This window comes from Oreochromis aureus, linkage group 3, assembly GCF_013358895.1.
Source record: "Oreochromis aureus strain Israel breed Guangdong linkage group 3, ZZ_aureus, whole genome shotgun sequence".
Taxonomy (NCBI): Eukaryota; Metazoa; Chordata; class Actinopteri; order Cichliformes; family Cichlidae; genus Oreochromis; species Oreochromis aureus.
This window is the reverse complement of record NC_052944.1, coordinates 85275210-85293033: the sequence shown is the minus strand read 5'-3', so window position 1 is coordinate 85293033 and position 17824 is coordinate 85275210. Positions and strand designations below refer to the sequence as shown.

General features: G+C 41.2%; 2 protein-coding genes and 1 long non-coding RNA gene across 4 annotated transcripts; 1 reads left to right on the top strand and 2 right to left on the bottom strand.

Moving 5' to 3' along the window:
* Nucleotides 1-924: 924 nt before the first annotated feature.
* LOC120439028 (P2Y purinoceptor 14-like) lies at nucleotides 925-6479 on the bottom strand. Of its 2 annotated transcripts, XM_039609682.1 has the most exons (4): nucleotides 6369-6479; nucleotides 3512-3626; nucleotides 3156-3415; nucleotides 925-2833 (listed from the first exon to the last, which is right to left on the bottom strand). In XM_039609682.1, the coding sequence occupies exons 2-4, from the start codon at nucleotides 3614-3616 to the stop codon at nucleotides 2236-2238; spliced, it is 963 nt and encodes a 320-aa protein (XP_039465616.1). In that variant the 5' UTR covers nucleotides 3617-3626; nucleotides 6369-6479; the 3' UTR covers nucleotides 925-2235. The 2 variants fall into 2 exon arrangements, with proteins under 2 accessions (XP_039465616.1, XP_039465615.1); XM_039609681.1 differs by lacking the exon at nucleotides 6369-6479 and having other exon boundaries at nucleotides 3512-3708.
* A 2307-nt stretch (nucleotides 6480-8786) lies between these two features.
* LOC120434783 (G-protein coupled receptor 87-like) lies at nucleotides 8787-10214 on the bottom strand. Its single transcript, XM_039603163.1, has 3 exons — nucleotides 10110-10214; nucleotides 9755-10011; nucleotides 8787-9624 (listed from the first exon to the last, which is right to left on the bottom strand). Exons 1-3 carry the CDS (start codon nucleotides 10212-10214, stop codon nucleotides 8982-8984), a joined length of 1005 nt encoding a protein of 334 aa, XP_039459097.1. The 3' UTR covers nucleotides 8787-8981.
* Nucleotides 10215-15619: 5405 nt separating this feature from the next.
* On the top strand, nucleotides 15620-17175 carry LOC120438949. The gene is made up of 3 exons (XR_005612273.1): nucleotides 15620-16484; nucleotides 16549-16738; nucleotides 16818-17175. It is a non-coding gene; the product is annotated as an uncharacterized LOC120438949 (long non-coding RNA).
* Nucleotides 17176-17824: the final 649 nt, after the last annotated feature.

Below are 17824 nucleotides of genomic sequence, written 5' to 3'. Positions count from 1 at the left end.
TTAACATGTATCGTAAATCTTAAAATATGAGCATAAACCCTGAATATTATTTCATTTCAGCTCACATGTTGCACGTAATACAGATAAATACATTTTGTGAAGTAGCATGATCATTTGGTGGAGCAATGCCACAAAGAGGCTTAAATATGATCCACAGTAACAGGTTTTATCACGTGATTCGCTCGGTGCAGGAAGCAGGAAGAAGTGAAACATGCAAACACACAACACATTAAAGATCACACAAGTGTTCATGTTCATGGGTGGTGCATTCACGTTTGCTGTAAACCTGAAGTTCATGCAAAGCTCCAATGTTGTCCTGTCTATTCAAGTGATAAAGAGCAGGTAGTTTTCTAAATGACTATTTAAATATATTGAGCATCCAGTTATGATTACTGAATACTTTAATAAAGATTTTATCAGTTCATCTTTCACTTCGAACTATGAGTCTGGCTGAAAGGAAGCAGGCTAAGTTGAGGGTTTAAATAAAACCATTAAAGAGGGAAGAGGGACTGGCACTGGTAACTGCTTCTGTTACAATAATGAGTCAGTGCAGCAGCCATATTGCCTTCCAGTGCATGTATATCTGTGGACCCTGCGGTCTATACAGAATTAAAGCTGACATGTGATTTTCATACATGTTGGTTTATTGCGATGTACCAACTGTATTTAGGTTATAGAATATATTTAGTTTATTTTAAAATGCCAAAATGTTTCGGCAGCTGGATAAAAATAATTTATGTGTAGGTGTGTGTGTGGGGGGAGTGGGTGTAGGACATTTTACATGTCCTACACCCACACATTTTACCCTGCAGTAAAATGTGAGCAGCTAAGTTTTGACTCGAAACAGGAAACTGAACAACCACAGAGCTAGAGTTAGTGTCTGTTACACAGACAAACTGCAGGCTGAAAAAAACACAGTCCACGTCAAAGAAACTGACTCACTTTACTGACCTTAAAACACAGAACAACTGAAGGGTAACGACTTATTTAATTTAAGAACTATAGCATTGAAACATTTGAACGAAGACAAATCAGAAGTAAAGATAGTAAGTAAAGATTGAGCTACGTGTTAGCGTGAGGTGGAAAGAAGAAAGGTTAAAAGCGAAGCCATGTGTGCAGTAGATCGGTTGGGTTACTTTTAAACTTTGTGGTTTATAACTATAGAAAGAGCTCAGTGTTGGTCTCTGTTGTTCAACATGCTCACCCAGAATGCTTTGCAATCTGTTAAAGGTATAGGTCACTACCATTAGATCATTTATTGGATCCTTCAAAACTCCTTAGAGGTGAATTGATAAGTCAACTCATTTAGACAAGCGATGACATTAAACAGGAACAATGATAACAGAGTTCTGCCTGGTCTGAGCTGGCAGGACCTGGCTTATCGAGGAAGAAAGAAAGCAGTTACAGATGTTGGCTGGCCGACATGATTGCTGATGGGCAAGCCGTGAGCACTCAGACTGTGTTTACTGCACGCCATATGGGAAGATTTTGCTGAAGCTTCAGTTGTTAACCAGGAACTGAGTGTCCGTCAGTATGAAAGGGCATTTTATACTATTGCTATTTAAACATGACCTGCATAAATGTGTATTATAATGTGTTAAAGGCACAGGTGAAGTCGTTTGCTTGCTCGCCAGGATTCCTGTGTGGACCCCCTCTAGTAATGTAGAACTATGACTCCCAGTTGCAGAGGAACACTTGTTTTGTCTTGATTTAAACTATTTTCTACCCGGCAGAACAAAACTTCGAAATAAGATATGAAAAATTAGTGAAGTAGCAAAACAGGCTGGAAACCTTAGATTTTCTTCTTCTTAAGGCATTGCCTATGTTTTGCTTTTTGTCATGAATCATAAAAATTGCTGCAAAAGAAATGCTTCAGCAGTAATTTTGACTTCACTTTTTATATATAAATGTTAAAATATTTTTGTTCATAAACACTGAAATTCAGATTTCACACACTGGATATTGTTCCGTTTCTGTTTGCTAAAACTGACACTGACTAATAGCTGAAAGTTGGCAACATAAACTGATGCTCTCTGTGTGGGAGTGTGTTTGTGTTGATTCGTTCTGTATTGATCTCTGAGCACCGCAGAAACTTGTCTAGTATGTAAGGGCTTGGAATCCATGACACTGGTTTTACTGGTCTCATCTGACTCTTGGAAAAAAATAATTATTTTTATAAGATGTTGAGCATTTCTTTGCAGCACACTGGTTTGCCTCTCTCTTCTCCTCATTTGCTTATTGAATGTTGACTCTTATGGAGGCCATACTCCGATTCACCTGGGCCTGAAAAGTCTTACAGAGGAAAAAGTAAACAACAGGGTCCAGGCAGACGTTGAAAACCGACACTATGGTGGCCGCCTCCTTCAGGTAGTACAACACCTTAACAGCAGAGCAGTTTCCCAACAGAAAAATATAGGGGAGTCGAAACAGGTGATAGGGCACAAAACACACACAGAAGATGCTGACAAGTAGCAACATGTTCCTGCGAGACTTCACCAGCTTCTCAGAGCCAGAGTTGGCCAGCTGTGTCTGCTGTGCCTGCAACACCCTGCGGGAGATGCCGTTATAGAAGAAGACCAAGGATATGAAGACTAAGAGGAAGATGATAACAGAGAAGATATGGACAATTTTTTGGACCAGCCTGACCAATGAACTAAATAGGGGACGGCAGCGTCTCGGGGTGACATTCAGATGTTTCTGGGTGATGAAAAACAGGGTGTTGCTGGTGACTGCTGGAATAATGAGACAAACCCAAGTGACCACAGAGATGATGTGGGCAGTTCGTACACTCTGCAGAATGTGAGTTTTTGAAGGATGGACTATCTTCAGATACCTGGAGAGAGAATAGAAAGAAAGGTGTAGAAAAATTCACTAATCAGTCACAGTGGTGCCAAATCTTGAGATGTCTGTGCTTTGAAATTAACAACAATGACAAGAATGGTAAAATGGTAAATGGCCTGTATTTGTATAGCGCTTTACTAGTCCCTAAGGACCCCAAAGTGCTTTACACATCCAGTCATCCACACATTCACACTTTCCGATTACAAGGCGAACTCCCAACTCTTGCGCCACGATCGCCCCATATAGTCATATATACATACATATATACATATACATACAAGAACTACAGTCTGAAATCAGTAAAGGTTCCTTACCTGTTGGCAGCAATGTACCCCATGAATAGGATGCTGGCATACATGTTGAGGAACAGGGCATAAGCTCCGACTGTGCAGTAGAGCTGCTGAATGATGAGAGAGCTGCTAGCATAGTGGGTGATGCGGAGTGGCAGAGAGAGGCAGAGCAGGAAGTCAGCAGCTGTCAGGTTCTTCATGTAGACCATCAAGCTGCTGGATGCCTGCTGCCGAACTCGACAACAGTAAAACTTCATGATGAAACCATTAAGGAGTAAACCCACCTGAAGTGACACAGAGAGGATGGAAATGACAGGACTTTGGTAGATGCACAGAGAACCTTATACCAATTTCTAAAAAAATGGAAACTGAAAATTTACCACAAACACTAGACTGTAGACCAGCATAAAGAAAGGGTTAACTGATGGGACAACCGGATCACAGGTCTTGTTCAAACTGGAAGTCAAATTGTTGGGGCCATCCATGTTTGTGGAGCTGAAAAAATACATATAATACATATAATAATAAATACATTGTGTTAGTGTTCAAGTTTCATCTTGAAAAAGATTCAGTTCAATCCAATGTATTTCTATAGCACCAAATCACAACAACAACTGCCTCAAGAGAGTTCATATTGTAAGGTAAATAATACAAAGAAAACAGAGAAAACTCCAACAACCATATGACCCCTGTAAGGAAGCGCTTTGGAGACAGTGACAGGAATAAACGTCTAATAGAACCAGGATCTCTGAGGGGCGACTATCTGCTGTGACCGGTTGCAGGTGAGCAGATGAAGACAGGACAAATAAATGCGGTTAAAAAGAGCCAGAGATTGACAATAACTAGTGATTAAATGCAGAAAGGTGTGTGAACACATATTAACTGAAAAATATGACTAAAGAAGAAACACTCGGTGCACCAGGGGAATCCTCCAGCAGCCTACACTTATTGTAGTGTAACTAAAAGAGGGGTCAGATTTACCTGAGCCAATGCAAACCATACCACTTTATCAAAACTGCTTTTTTCAGACAACCTGATAATAACCAATTACAGTAGTCCAGCCTAGAACTAATGCATTTACTAGTTTTTCAGCATCACTCTGAGACAGGATATTTCTAATTTTGGACATACTGCAAAACTTGAAGAAAGCAGTCTTACATATTTCTGTAATATTTGCATTGAAGGACATGTCCTGGTCAAAAATGACTCCAAGGTTCCTCACAGCATTACTGGAGGCCAAGGTAATGCCATCCAGAGTAAGAATCTGCTTAGATACCATATTTCTAAGATTTTCAGGGCCGAGTACAATAACCTCAGTTTTATCTGAATTAAGAAGCAGAAAGTTAGCGGCCATCCAGGTCTTTATGTCTTTAAGACATTCCTGCCGTTTGACTAATTGGTGTGTGTTACCTGGCTTCATGGATAGATAGAGCTGCGTGTCATCTGCGTAGCAGTGAAAATTTATGCTATGTCTTCTAATGATGCTGCCTAGGGGAAGCATGTATAATGTAAACAGAATTGGTCCTAGCACTGAACCCTGTGGAACACCATAATTGACCTTAGTGTGTGAAGAGGCAACATCTCTCTTTAAGACAGATATTTGTATTTACTGACAATTCAATTCCATTCAAGATATTTGTCTTACGGTGCATTCTATGTAACACACCTGAACAGTCAATTACCAACATGTACACAATTTTCTGGGGACAGTAATTTATTTTCTTCTTATCAAACCTGTAACATGAGATTAATTAAGAGTCTGTATTTGTTTTGCATTGGCACAGATCTTCATGCCTTGCACTGAGTATATTTATTCGGAATGTAAACAAATGTTGTAACCAGATATTTATGTCAATTGTCAAAAATATAATGGGCATGGAATGTCATTGGTATCTCCAATCCTGTACTTTTCTTGCCAAGAAGATGATACTTCTTGATGGTGCCAAATAATAAGATTTCAGATCATAATTTTAGATTTACTGTGTTCATGTATTTCTTAATTGGGGAGATCGTGGCTCAAGAGTTGGGAGTTCGCTTTGTAATCGGAAGGTTGCTGGTTCAAGCCCCGGCTTGGACAGTCTCGATCGTTGTGTCCTTGGGCAAGACACTTCACCCGTTGCTGCCTACTGGTGGTGGTCAGAGGGCCCAGTGGTGCCAGTGTCCGGCAGCCTCGCCTCTGTCAGTGCGCCCCAGGGTGGCTGTGGCTACAATGTAGCTTGCCATCACCAGTGAGTGAATGTGTGGATGACTGGGTGTGTAAAGCGCTTTGGGGTCCTTAGGGACTAGTAAAGCGCTATACAAATACAGGCCATTTACCTTTTAATACTGCACCTCCACTGTTGTTTGCACAACTTTGATCAGAACAGGTAATCAGAGCTTTGAGGTTGAGAAGTCTGGGCTCAGACCACTGTATATGCATTTTGTGGAAGAAACACTGGTGTGCAGCAGAAAAATTACTGAATATATCATTGTTCAATATGAATATAATTGTGTGCTAATCACAGATTTTTCATAATGAACTCCACATATGACTGTAAGATTGTCAGTACACTTGGCAGCAGGATGCCTTAGGCCTGGCAGAAACCAGCTGTAGTGCTGAGGCAGCTGTGTGGAGTGTTTATCTTTCTCATTACAGGAATTAAGTTAAGCAGGAATTCAACAGAAGTACAAAAGATTTAAGGATGAGTGTCAGGTCACAATTTTAAGACCAATATGATGAACTTTGTCCAGCACATCATTTGTGGATTCAGCTTTTTAAATCCAACAAAAATCAAACCACTCAAAAAGATCCTCTGGAACAGAGCAGAGTTTTTGAAACAGAGCTTACTGAACAGAGCCATATCTAGAGCAAAACAGAACATCACAGAAGAACAAGACAAAGCAAAGCAAACCTGGGTGAAAAGCGTTAAGCACATGTGCATCAAAAACTAACAAAGATAAAAAAAGATTAAGACGAGGACCCACAAACCCCCACCAGATGCATCAAATCAGCCAAATTCTACCAACTGTAAGAGACAAACCTGTCAGCATAACCAATAAAACTGCCATAGTCTAAATTAGTAGGTCTTAAAGCAACCGCTGCGCATCACATGCAAGTATATGGGTCATAAACAATTTAAGTATGTGGGTCACTTGCTTAACATTGTAATTCCAGTATATAAACACTCCTGCATAGGTATCTATAAAAATATATATGATTTCAGAGTATGTTTAATAAAAAAAACCAGCAAGACTCACACGTGTTTTCGCAGACTTCAGTGAGCAGGAGAGGCTGCTTCAGTTGTTATGCCTTCTCAATGTAACTGTATTGTTAGAGATCAGGAAACACACCGTGACCACACCACTAACCTGCACTCTGACTTATTTTCTGTTTGACGTCACTGCTAGACTGTTTCAACATATTTCCACCACAGAAAACCCAGACGTCATTTTCAGATCAGATGTGGTCAACAGGTTGTTTATATATAGTACTTACTTCACCTGTCTGCAGTTTTTTCTTAGATGATCTCACATTATCTTACAAGAACAATCCACGAGCAGGAAATCTATCATAAGCAACAAAGCAAAGCACTTCCACGTCCATGGTTCGAGTTGATCTGAGGTTCTTCATTTAAAAATCTGATTGTGATCTAAAGTAAAAATAAAAGGGAGGGGGCATCTTTGAGGTCTGAGGCTATTATGGTTTTAAAGATTTCTCCCCTAGTGCTCTTTGAATTTTAAGTGCATTAGTCAGCCTGTTCATCAAAATCATCCATGCCAGCCACACCATCATTTTTTTTAGGTTGATCCTCATATCTCTTCTGCAACAGCACCACCTGCAGTTTCTATAGGATAGTGTTTTCCTGGGATGATAGAGGAAGAGAAACTGTACCTTTGCTCCTGGTTCCATCTCTGAATATTCACAGGTTTCACCCACAAACTTTCCCAAACTTTCGTTATCTATAAAGACCACACAAGCTCACTCAGAAAGCCAGCTAAAAATGTCACTTCTGGTCCGACTGGGGAAGGGACCAGAGAAAACTACAGTTCACCTTTGTTTTGGCAAGTGTCATTACTGCCGAAGTGAATTATTATTTTGTGAGGTTTACATTTATTTGCAGTTTCAGGTTTCCATTCGGTGTCGCGTGCGCTGCACCTGGTAATTGACTATGGTTGCTGGTGTTTCTCACTTCACGTTTGTCAAAACGGAATTGGCAATAAGAAGAGTTTTTTCTTTGGTGTGTGTGTGTCACAGAGTGCCAGAAAATGATGTGAAATGTGAACATGTTGGTGGCGTACTGGGGGCTTCTATTTAAGACTACACCTCCTTCTCACTGTCACCCAGTCGGCCTGGTTTCTGCTGGGGAAAGCTAATAGTGGGTAAGCTACACAGAGTGACTACAGGTGCCTCGCTAGGAGAGTGTGCTTTGAATATAGCACATGGAGATTACATTATGAAAAGAGTCTTATTCTATTTGAGCACCTTAACGGGAAAAGGATGCGACACAATACCACAGAGAGAGCCAACACTAAGTGAGAGCGTCAAACACTCGATAAACTCATAAAGTAATGAATGTTGTTTAAGGGTTCAAATGCAGGGATCCTGCAGTTCACGACTGAGAATTAAAATAGTCCAAATTCTTTTGGCTCCAGTAAAATGATCAGTGTGGTTATTCTCCCAGGTGTTATACTAAGGTGTAATGTTCAGCATCAATTAAAAACAGGATTTAGGGGGTTTTTACTTTCTAAAAAACTAAAGCATACAGCAGTGCTGTAACTTTAGGTGTAAATGAATACACAGTCACTCAAAGTACAAAATAGACCCACACATTGTCACAGTATGTGACAGTACTATATTCAGCACTGTGATGAAAAAAAATCTCACTATAGCTTTGCACATCAGTTCAGAGTAAAAAAAAAAGAGAGGAAATAACTGTTGTGGTTTCACATGCAATGTCATACAACATAGCAACCTGCAAAAATACAAAACATAAAACAAAAGAAAAGACTTTATCAAAGGTTTCTGGACTGAACTGAACTAAACTCTTCATATTCAAGTTACATTTTCAATCTGACTGACAGGAAGGTTGAGGCTTAGAAAGATCACTACAAAGGTGGTTTATAGGTATTGCCTAAAGTTTTTATACAAGAATGTCGTGGTAATTTTAGGTTTTTAATGATTTATTTGAACTCTTCCACTTTCAAGGTGAAATGATTGTAAACCACGTATCTTTAAGGAGTTTACAAAATAAGAACTGCGTGTACAAATTTGAATTTCTTTTCTTCTCTGAATTCTCCGTAATTCAAACAGGATCAGAAGGGAATCGTTGCTTTTTGTTAAGTTTACGGATATGACTTATGAATTACATCTATATGAGCCTTTACACCAAGGTCCTGTTTTACCAAAATAGTGCAGTACAGCTTGTCACATTGTTGCTTCGCCAGTCAAAAGGGAAGTGTAAACACAAGAGTCACATTTGTACACATCATCACACGTCTTCATTAAATGCATTTCCTATACTTCAGACCAAAAATGTGAAATCAGTCAGTAGGGTAGCAAAACAGTTGAAAATCTTTTCTCCTTTATAAGCATCGGCAGTTAAGACATCCTATCTTAACTCAAATTAATGCTGAAAGGTTGATATCTCAAATGCCTTTTAAGACACACAGAAATTCAGTTTTCACATATTTTTTTGTATGAAACACTGCTGACATTCGCGCTATCCATGTGTTTGTGTTGAGTTCAGGCTTGTATTGATCTTTTAGCTTAGCAGAAGCTCCTGTGGTTCACGAGGACTTGGATCTATGACACGCTCTCAGAATCAAAGCAAATCTCTGCATTTTCTTGAATGTAAATCTTTTCCCAACAGCTTACTGGCTTAACTCACTGCTGTAGCAATGTACAGCTGCTCTCTCCTGCTCATTCACTTGTTGAATGTTTCCTCTCCAGGACACCATCCTCACCCGGGACCGAAAAGTCTTACTGAGGAAAAAGTAAACAACAGGGTCCAGGCAGATATTGAAAACTGCCACCATCGTGGTCACCTCCATTATATAGTTCAAGACTGAAACAACAGAGCGACTGCTTGTCAAAAAAGTTGAGGGAAGTCGAACCAGGTGATAGGGGACAAAACAAACACAGAAGATGCTGACCAGCACTAACATGTTTCTGCGAGACTTCACAAGCTTGTCGGAGGAGGCCAGCTGCCTCTGCTGTGCCTGCAACACCCTGCGGGAGGTGCTGTAGTAGAGGAAGACCAGAGATATGAAGACCACGAGGAAGATGATGATGGACAAAGTGTGGATGATTGTGAAAAACAGGCTGACTGATGCACTAATGAATGGATCACAGCAGCTGGGGATAGAGTTCAGAGGCTTCTGGGTAATGAAAAATAAGATGGTGTAAATAACTGCTGGAGCCAGGAGACAAACCCAGGTGACCACAGAGATGATGTGGGCAGTTCGCACTGACTGCAGAATGTGAGTTCCTGATGGATGAACAATCTTCAGATACCTGAAGAGAGAAAAGAGGCAGTATGAAATTTCACTGATCACAGTCACAGTGGAGCCAAATCTGCAGAAGACATTATTGAGTTACAAAGAGATGTCTATACTTTGATGAGGGAAACAGGGATTGTACTTACCTGTTAACAGCGATGTACCCCATGAACAGGATGCTGGCGTACATGTTGAGGAGCAGAGCAGAAGCTCCAAAACTACAGTAAAGCTGCTGAACAATGGCAGACTTGCTGGCATAGAAAGTGATTCGCAATGGCAGAGAGAGGCAGAGCAGGAAGTCAGCAGCTGTCAGGTTCTTCAGGTAGACCATCAAGCTACTCAATGTCTGCTGCTGACGACGAAAGTAAAATTTCATGATGAAGCCATTGAGGGGTAAACCTACCTGAGAGGACAGAGATGAAGAAGGCAGGAGTTAAGTGCATGCACAGCGATCCTTAAAAAAATTTCTAACAGAACATAATCCGAGGATTTGAAACATACCAGAAACACCAGACTGTAGACCAGCATAAAGAAAGAGTTGACTGATGTGGCGACAACATCACACGTCTGGCTCAAAGTTGAAGTCATATTTTTTAAGTCACTCATTTTTCCCAAAGCTGAAAAATAAATCTGCCTTCAGAGATCCCTCTTTCAAAGCATCTGGCTTCATAGTCTCTTAGTGTTAATCAAAGTCCAGTTTTAAATGTTGCTTTTAAGATTCAATACAGCTCTTTTTATACATGCTCCTTTCTGGAGGAGTTTACTGAAAGTTTAATTCTATTCAGTTTACAGTTGTCTCAGGTTGCTTTCCCCTACAGTCTTGCAGCTTTGAAGACAAAGTTGAGAGCTTAACATGCAAGTACAGAAACCACTGTTAGATGTTATCTCTTATGTTTAGCCTACATATGCAATCCAACACTGACTCTTAACTGACCCATTACTCTGAACATTATAAGCTGTTTTCTATACCAGCATTTAACTGGATATAATCCTTATCAAGTACTTGCGACATGGGATTGGTGCACAATTTATGAAGAAATATCCACGTGCAGAGAAGAAATTCTTCAATATATTACAGTATTGAATATACAACACTAAGTACAATGGTGTGTTCATAATGAATGCTACAAATGAGTGTAAGGTTGATTTTCAGGTCAGTTAGCATTACTTAGGCCTTTGTCAATGACAAATTTGTAATAGTGTTACAGGTTTTCCATTTGGAACACAGTCAGAAGCCAGCTTTGGTATTGAGATAGCTGTACGGAAGTATTATACATTGTTTCTCCTCTCACGTGTCAGGAGCTGGTAAAATCATATTTTAAGATAAGCATGAAATCACTAAAAGTACAAAAAACTTGAGGATGAGCAACAAGCAGGACTCACCTTTATTTCTGCAGTTTTTAGTGAGCAAGAAAAACTGCTTGAGCTGTTAGGTGTTCTTTTGTAGTATTGCTTTAGATCAGGAAACAAACAGCGATCACACTTCTACACTGCCCACTAACTTATTTCCTGTTTGCCTTCACTGCAAAATAGTGCAACATTTTTAAAACACAGAAAAAAACAAAGCGTCCTGCCCTTTGCAGCCAAAAGATTACAGACTCCGGCAGTTTTGGAGATAAAGGTGGTTCCGCATTATTGTCTAAACCATCTTCTTCCCCGGTAGGTGCTGAGTTTTTCATTTTGGCTAAGAAAAAAAAAACATTTAGGCCATGCACTGACTACTGTAACCTGAAGAGTAAGTATCCTTTGCCACTCATTAGATCTGCTCTTGAGCCTCCTCTGAGCTCCCCCCTCCTCTCCTCCTCTGAAACATTTACCACTTGGTCCATATCAGGATGGAGGATGAATGTAAGGCTGTGTTTAACACATGTTTAGGACATTTTGAAGATCTTGTGATGCCTTTTTGGATCACAATTGCACCTGCAGTCTTCCAGGACTTGGTTAATGATGTGTTGAGGGACCTTTTGAACATTTTTGTCTTTGATCACTTGAATTATATCCTGATTTGTTTAAGTCTCTAAAGAAACACTGGATAGGCTGCAACCTTGTGCATTATTTTCCTGTTAGTTAGCCCCCACAGTGCAAAATTAGAATGTGGGGTGATTGTGAACTACTCAAGGTTGGGCTGAGGCTGGACAAATGGTGACACTGGTTGGAGGGAGCTGAACCGCCTTTTCTCATAAAACAATAAAAGCAGTACCAAATGGCACTTCCTAGTCCTACAAAAACTGCCCACAGTGTCAGACACCGCTAAATTATTTATTGACCGTGTTTTCAAACTACATAAAATTCTAATAGAAGTTGTGCCTGACAGAGGACTGTAGAGACAGATCTCACCATGCATTCGCACACCACCTCCAGCAGAACTGGTGGATCTGGACACAGATCAGAGAGGTCAAAATTGGATGCCCCAAAGGTGGAGAATGATAAGGCTGAGATCATGTGGGACAAGGTGCAGATGGACAAACTGGTGATGGTTAACCAAGAGCACTCAGGGCAGAGACCTCCAAAATTGGGTGGGTGGCTCCAGTACATTCAAGGAATGACATCCAAGATCTCTGTCTAGTTTAGTGCAGTCTTAATAAAAGCAAAGACAATGTACACGATTCTCTGGTAGAGTATCCAAGCTTGAAGGATGAAGATAGTGTGGATTTATTGATATATGTAATACACATATATACAAGAGAAGATGGATGAATGGATTGAAGATATTCATTGCTAGTTACAGTTAAGCAAGACGTTCTAAGAGCAATTGGAGGAGAGTTCCAGATTTTAAGCCCTATGCGAGTGTCCCCAAGAGGGTTAGGGACCCCCTAGGGATCTTCTACGTAATCACACGAGCCAAGGTGTGAAAACAGGTGTGGGTCACAATCAGCCAAGGTTTCGGTGAACCCATTGTGAAACCTAGCTCCACCATATCATGTGATTTACTGAGGCCCAGGATGTGAGTAGGTGTGAAGGGATCTGGGAAAGGATCTCAAAACAAATAAATACACAGAAGCCACAGTGCAGAAAGCCCCAGGGACCGAGTCCGCAAGCTCTGCCGCCAGCTGGCTACACCTGAGCAGGCCAAGCTCTGGGCCCAGACCCGCGAAGGAACTGCCAGGAGTCGGCCAGTACAGACCCAAGCATGCATTTGCTCCCTCATGCACACATACAAAACCACTCACACACTCACCCAACATCGAGACTCACAGAAATGAATGCTGTACATACACTCACACTCCTCATACACACTCTATACTCGCAGGTCCAGGCAATAGTGATGTGTCGGTCGTGAACGAAACGGCTCTTAGAGCCGACTCTTTGAAGTGAATGACGCGAGGTATGGCGTTATTTTTGTGCCACTATTCTGAGCGCATGTAAAAAAAATTTGAGCACAAGTAAAAAAAAGTTCGCAGGTGCAAGTGTTGCATTTTGAGGAGAAATTTATTTTGAGCGAAGAATAGCTGAATTTGAGTGATCAAAATTCATTGCTGCGTGCAAAAAATTTATTTCCGTGTTTGCTATTATCCACACACACACACAATAGCGACCCCTCTCGCTCAGTTTTTGCATTTGCGCTCGCTCGCAATGTGTTGCTTGTGCTCTCAACATTTCTGCCTGTGCGCACTCAACTCTTTCTGTACACCGTTATTTTTGTGCCACAAAACCAGCCAATCACAGACTTGGATGCAAAAAATCTGATTGGCTGTTCTGCTCTCCAATCAGCTTGAAATGACGAAATGCAATATCCCAGAATCCATTTCGTCCAAAACTCAAACGAGGCAGTGGCGGAGGAACACAGAGTGGCGGAGTTTGAAATATTACTCTTTCTGGGTCACAAAATAAACTTTTAAGATATTTTCATGCGAGAATGGTGCTGTGTGAACTTCAAATACCTGCTCGATTTATCAAGACATCACATATTTGCATAACTGCTCTAATAAAATCTATATTTGATCCCATACCCACATAGCAAGCAGGTGTGGCCTGGATCTGGTATCAAGCCAGCAGTCCTTTTTGACCTCTAGTATGATAAGACGTATGTTATCCAGATATGGGCCAGCCCTGGCATAGATGGAATTGTCTATGTGATGGCATGCCATGTCTGGCTCGATTGTGGTTTGGTTTATGTGGCCCAGGCCCATAGAAAACAGGTCTGGCCCGGATCTGGCATCAAGCTGGCACTTCTGACTGACAGGTGTCATGGCAGAGTGTATGTCAACCAGATATGGGCCAGGTCTGGCAATGATGCCACAGTTTATGCTAGGGGTCCCCAATCCCAGTCCATGAAGGCCGGTGTCCTGCAGGATTTAGATGTGTCCTTGATCCATCACAGCTGATTTAAATGGATAAATCACCTTCTCAACATGTCTTGAAGTTTTCCACAGGCCTGGTAATGAGCTAATCATTTGATTCAGGGACACTGGCCCTCGTGGACTGGGATTGGTTTATGCGATGGCATGCCATATCTGGCCCGATTTTGGTTTGGCGTATGTAGCCCAGGGCCATAGAAAACAGGTCTTCCCTGGATCCGGCATCAAGCTGGCAAATTAACACCAGTGAACTCATTGGGGTTTCTTTTCTGAATCTTATCAACAGTTTTAATAAGCAGGTCTCTCTGTTTTAATGCTGAGAGGAACACACATCAAACACTGAAGAAGAGTTAAAAGGGACTGCTGAGTATGCTGTAGTAATCTTCTTTTTAACATCAAGTGGAGTTCACACTTTCATTTTGAGAATAGGAAGGACATCTGTCAGGATTGTAGAATAACTACAGGTCTGCAGTGTAGAAAACCTTTTACATAAAGACATAACAGCTATTTCGAGGTTAATCCTAGAAAGTTGATTTTCCTTATCTGGATGTTGGTTTTCAGTGGGAGAAATGTTTTGTGAGTGCTTCGGTTTCTTTTAGAAATGTTTTTTTTTTTTTTTTTTTGAAAATACAATATCCAGTTCAAGAGAATCAAGTTTCTGGGATTTCCTTAACTGGATGATTGTCCATGTATCAAGAGATTTGGGGGTTCATGTGCACAGATATCTGACTAGGTGCTGTACACTTAATGTTCAGGCCAGTTTGTTACATTCTGCTGTTTACTGCAGGAGTGTAATTTGGATTACCAATGGGAAAATGGCCTGTGTCAATATTTGATGCAATAGATTTTGATTTTAAGCGATTGCAAAGCATTCTGGTTGGTGTAGGATGTTTTAATCTTTCAAACAACAGAGACCAACTCTGGACTGTTTCTGTGGTTAGAAATAAAAAAAGTTTAAAATTTAAAAGTAATTACAACATTCTACAGCACATGTGGCTTAATTTCTAACCTTTGTACCTTTCTCTCCACACTAACTTGTAGCTCAAACAGTTCACTACATTTATATCTCATCTGCTTTCTTTAAATTTTTAGTGATGCAGTTTTTCAAAAAAACAACTGTCACTAACAGCTCCATGGTCATCCATTTTCCTGCTTTTGAGAAACTTCAGTTTTACTGCAGGCCTGAACTCATGCAGCTACGAACACACACACACACACATACAATGTAAGACTTTTAGGAGTACATTAATCTTGTGGTTTCAGCATGTCTTGTAGCTCAGCAGTCTGTCACCTCTCTGGCCCACATGAGTCTCCTTCCTCTTCATTTGGAGTGTTTTTATATTTCTCAGGTCTCATTAAAGACAAGAAAACCAATGACAATGTGAATTATCTACCCTAACACCTGACTAACTTGGGTGTCCTACCTGATGGCTAAGCTTCTGCTGGTCTAGATTTTAGGGTCACTTTGGCTCCATCCATATCCATCCAGATCTTTGCAACCAACAACAAAAATTCTCTTAATGAAATGGTCTAATTCTCAAATAAATTTGCAAAATAAAGTAAGAATAAAATAAGACCTCTCAATATAAAAAATATTTACAAACCTTGTTACGTCCCGGTCTAGGGGTGCCAGTACGCAACATAAGATTCAAAAGAAGAGTGACCCCACCCTGGTCCCCAAAACCATACCAAAGCCAATATATATGTGAAAAGTGGTTTATTGTGCCTAAACTGAAGTGTGACTCTGGGGTGAACAAAGGCCAAAATTACAAACAAAGCAAGCTTAAACAGTTGGGGAGGTGCTACCTAAACCCTATGTGATAAAAAAAAAAAAAAACTAAATCAAACAAAATGCAAATGCTACACCTAGCTCTCTAACTGGATAAACAGGAGAAAACAAGAAATAACAAGGCAGCTCCCCCCTTCTGCTTCAGTGACTATTTACACATGAATCTAACTGTACATTATATACAAATGGAGACATTCTTCAGAAAACACACACAAAATGTCAAAGGATTTGGAGGCCAAGGATGGGTCTGCTGCTGCTGTCAGTGGCTGCCACAGGACAACTGCTGGTGAGGGATTTTCAAAGCAATCACAAGATCAGGGGACCAATCAGCAGCCGCCAGCTCTCCAATGAGGAAGGACCTGTGGACTCCTAAAGACACAGACAGAAACAAGAGACAACCCCTAGGACTCCAGTCTCGGCCAGGGCCGTAACAAACCTAAAAGGGTTGGCATAGTAAAAAAAAACAAAAAAACAATTGCCATGTCTTTTCCTACAATTCTCAGAATAATTTATAGACAGAGTTGGGAAGATTACTTTTAAAATGTATTCCACTACAGAATACATGCCCCAAAATGTATTTTGTAATGTATTCCATTACGTTACTCAATGAGAGTAATGTATTATTGTCATGGTCTGGGCGAGCCTAAGTAACTTTCCTCAGCATCAGCTCTCCTCCTCTGGGTGGAGCCCTTCCTGCCCCTCCCCGTTCCTCAGCTGCAGGCAATTATTCTGGCAGTATTTAGGAGCAGCGCACACTATGAGTCTTCGCCAGATCGTCTGCTAACCTCAGTTAGTTCACAGCCTCATGTTCCTGTGTATTTTTCAGTGTGCATTACTTACCCCTGTCTCCTAGTCGGTACCTGGACTCATCATTCCAAAACCTGCCATAGCTTCGTTCCTGGATTCCGGTCAGCTGCTGCTTAATCCTTTTCAGACAAACTGCCACTCACACCTGCCTGCCTCCCTGCATACCTGTATTGGACTCAGCACTCGCCTGGACCTCACCTCGCCTCCACCTTCAGCTAATCCCCGCCTGCGAACACGTAAGCCATCCCAGCTTGTCAAATGGAGAAACACTCGCAACTCCTTGGACTGTTCTGATTTTCCTCTCCTACGTTTCAGTGCCCTGGTCTGCCACAGCTTCCACCAGCCCCACTCCAGTTTCAGCAGTTTAGTGACCTGACTGTTCCATGCTCGCCCTAGCCCCGCACCTCACAGACACCACGCTTTTGCACTAAGTTTAATCTTGTTTTCTGTCTTAAATATTTATGTTAGGAACACGTGTAAATAAAAGTTTTTGTTTTCGCAAATCACTTCGAGCTTCCGGTCTTTGGTTCTGCGCCTGAGTCCATTCCACGCCACGGGCCTCTGAGCTATGACAATTATGAATACTTTGGATTACTTAATATATTATCATGCTTTTTGCAACTACATTGATGAACTATTGCTGTGTGATTTATTACTATTACTGAAGGCTACTCGCCATACCAATACCAACTAGATTTTTAAATCTTAATATAAAATGAGTAAAAGTAGGGGGACATTAGGTAAGGCTGCCCTTTTTGCAGCGATCTCGTATATAAAACAGGTCCGCGGCTCCAAACCGTAGTAAAGGGACCTCTGGCTCATACATTGGGTTCCGTGTCGGGCTCGTAGCCGAAAAATAGCTTTACTTTGTTGTCTGGGTCAACTGTGCTAGCGAGAGACAGAGAGAGGCGTTGAAAGGCTGCTCCAATGGAACTTATTGTTTCAGAGGAAAAGACTCTCCTTTTTCTCCCTCCCTCGCGCTCACAGACACATAACGGATATGGCAGTCCATTCTCCCTGCAGCACGGACTACACTGCCCATGAGTAGGGATGTGTACCGGTATCCGGTGCCATTATGGTACCGGTTCTGACATCAACAGTAGTAACCAGACCGAAAAGCAGCGCACATTTCAGTGCTTTATTTTGGTGCCTTTTTTTTCCTGAGATGTCATACACTTTGGATTCCAGCCAACAATTTTACCTTTGCAAGGATAGTAGGCGGGCCCAGGCACGTACGTTCTTTTAGAGCAGAGCTACAGATTAAAAATGCGAGCCACTTCTCACTCCCGAGGCGTAACATTCCGACGTTTTGTCACGTCCCG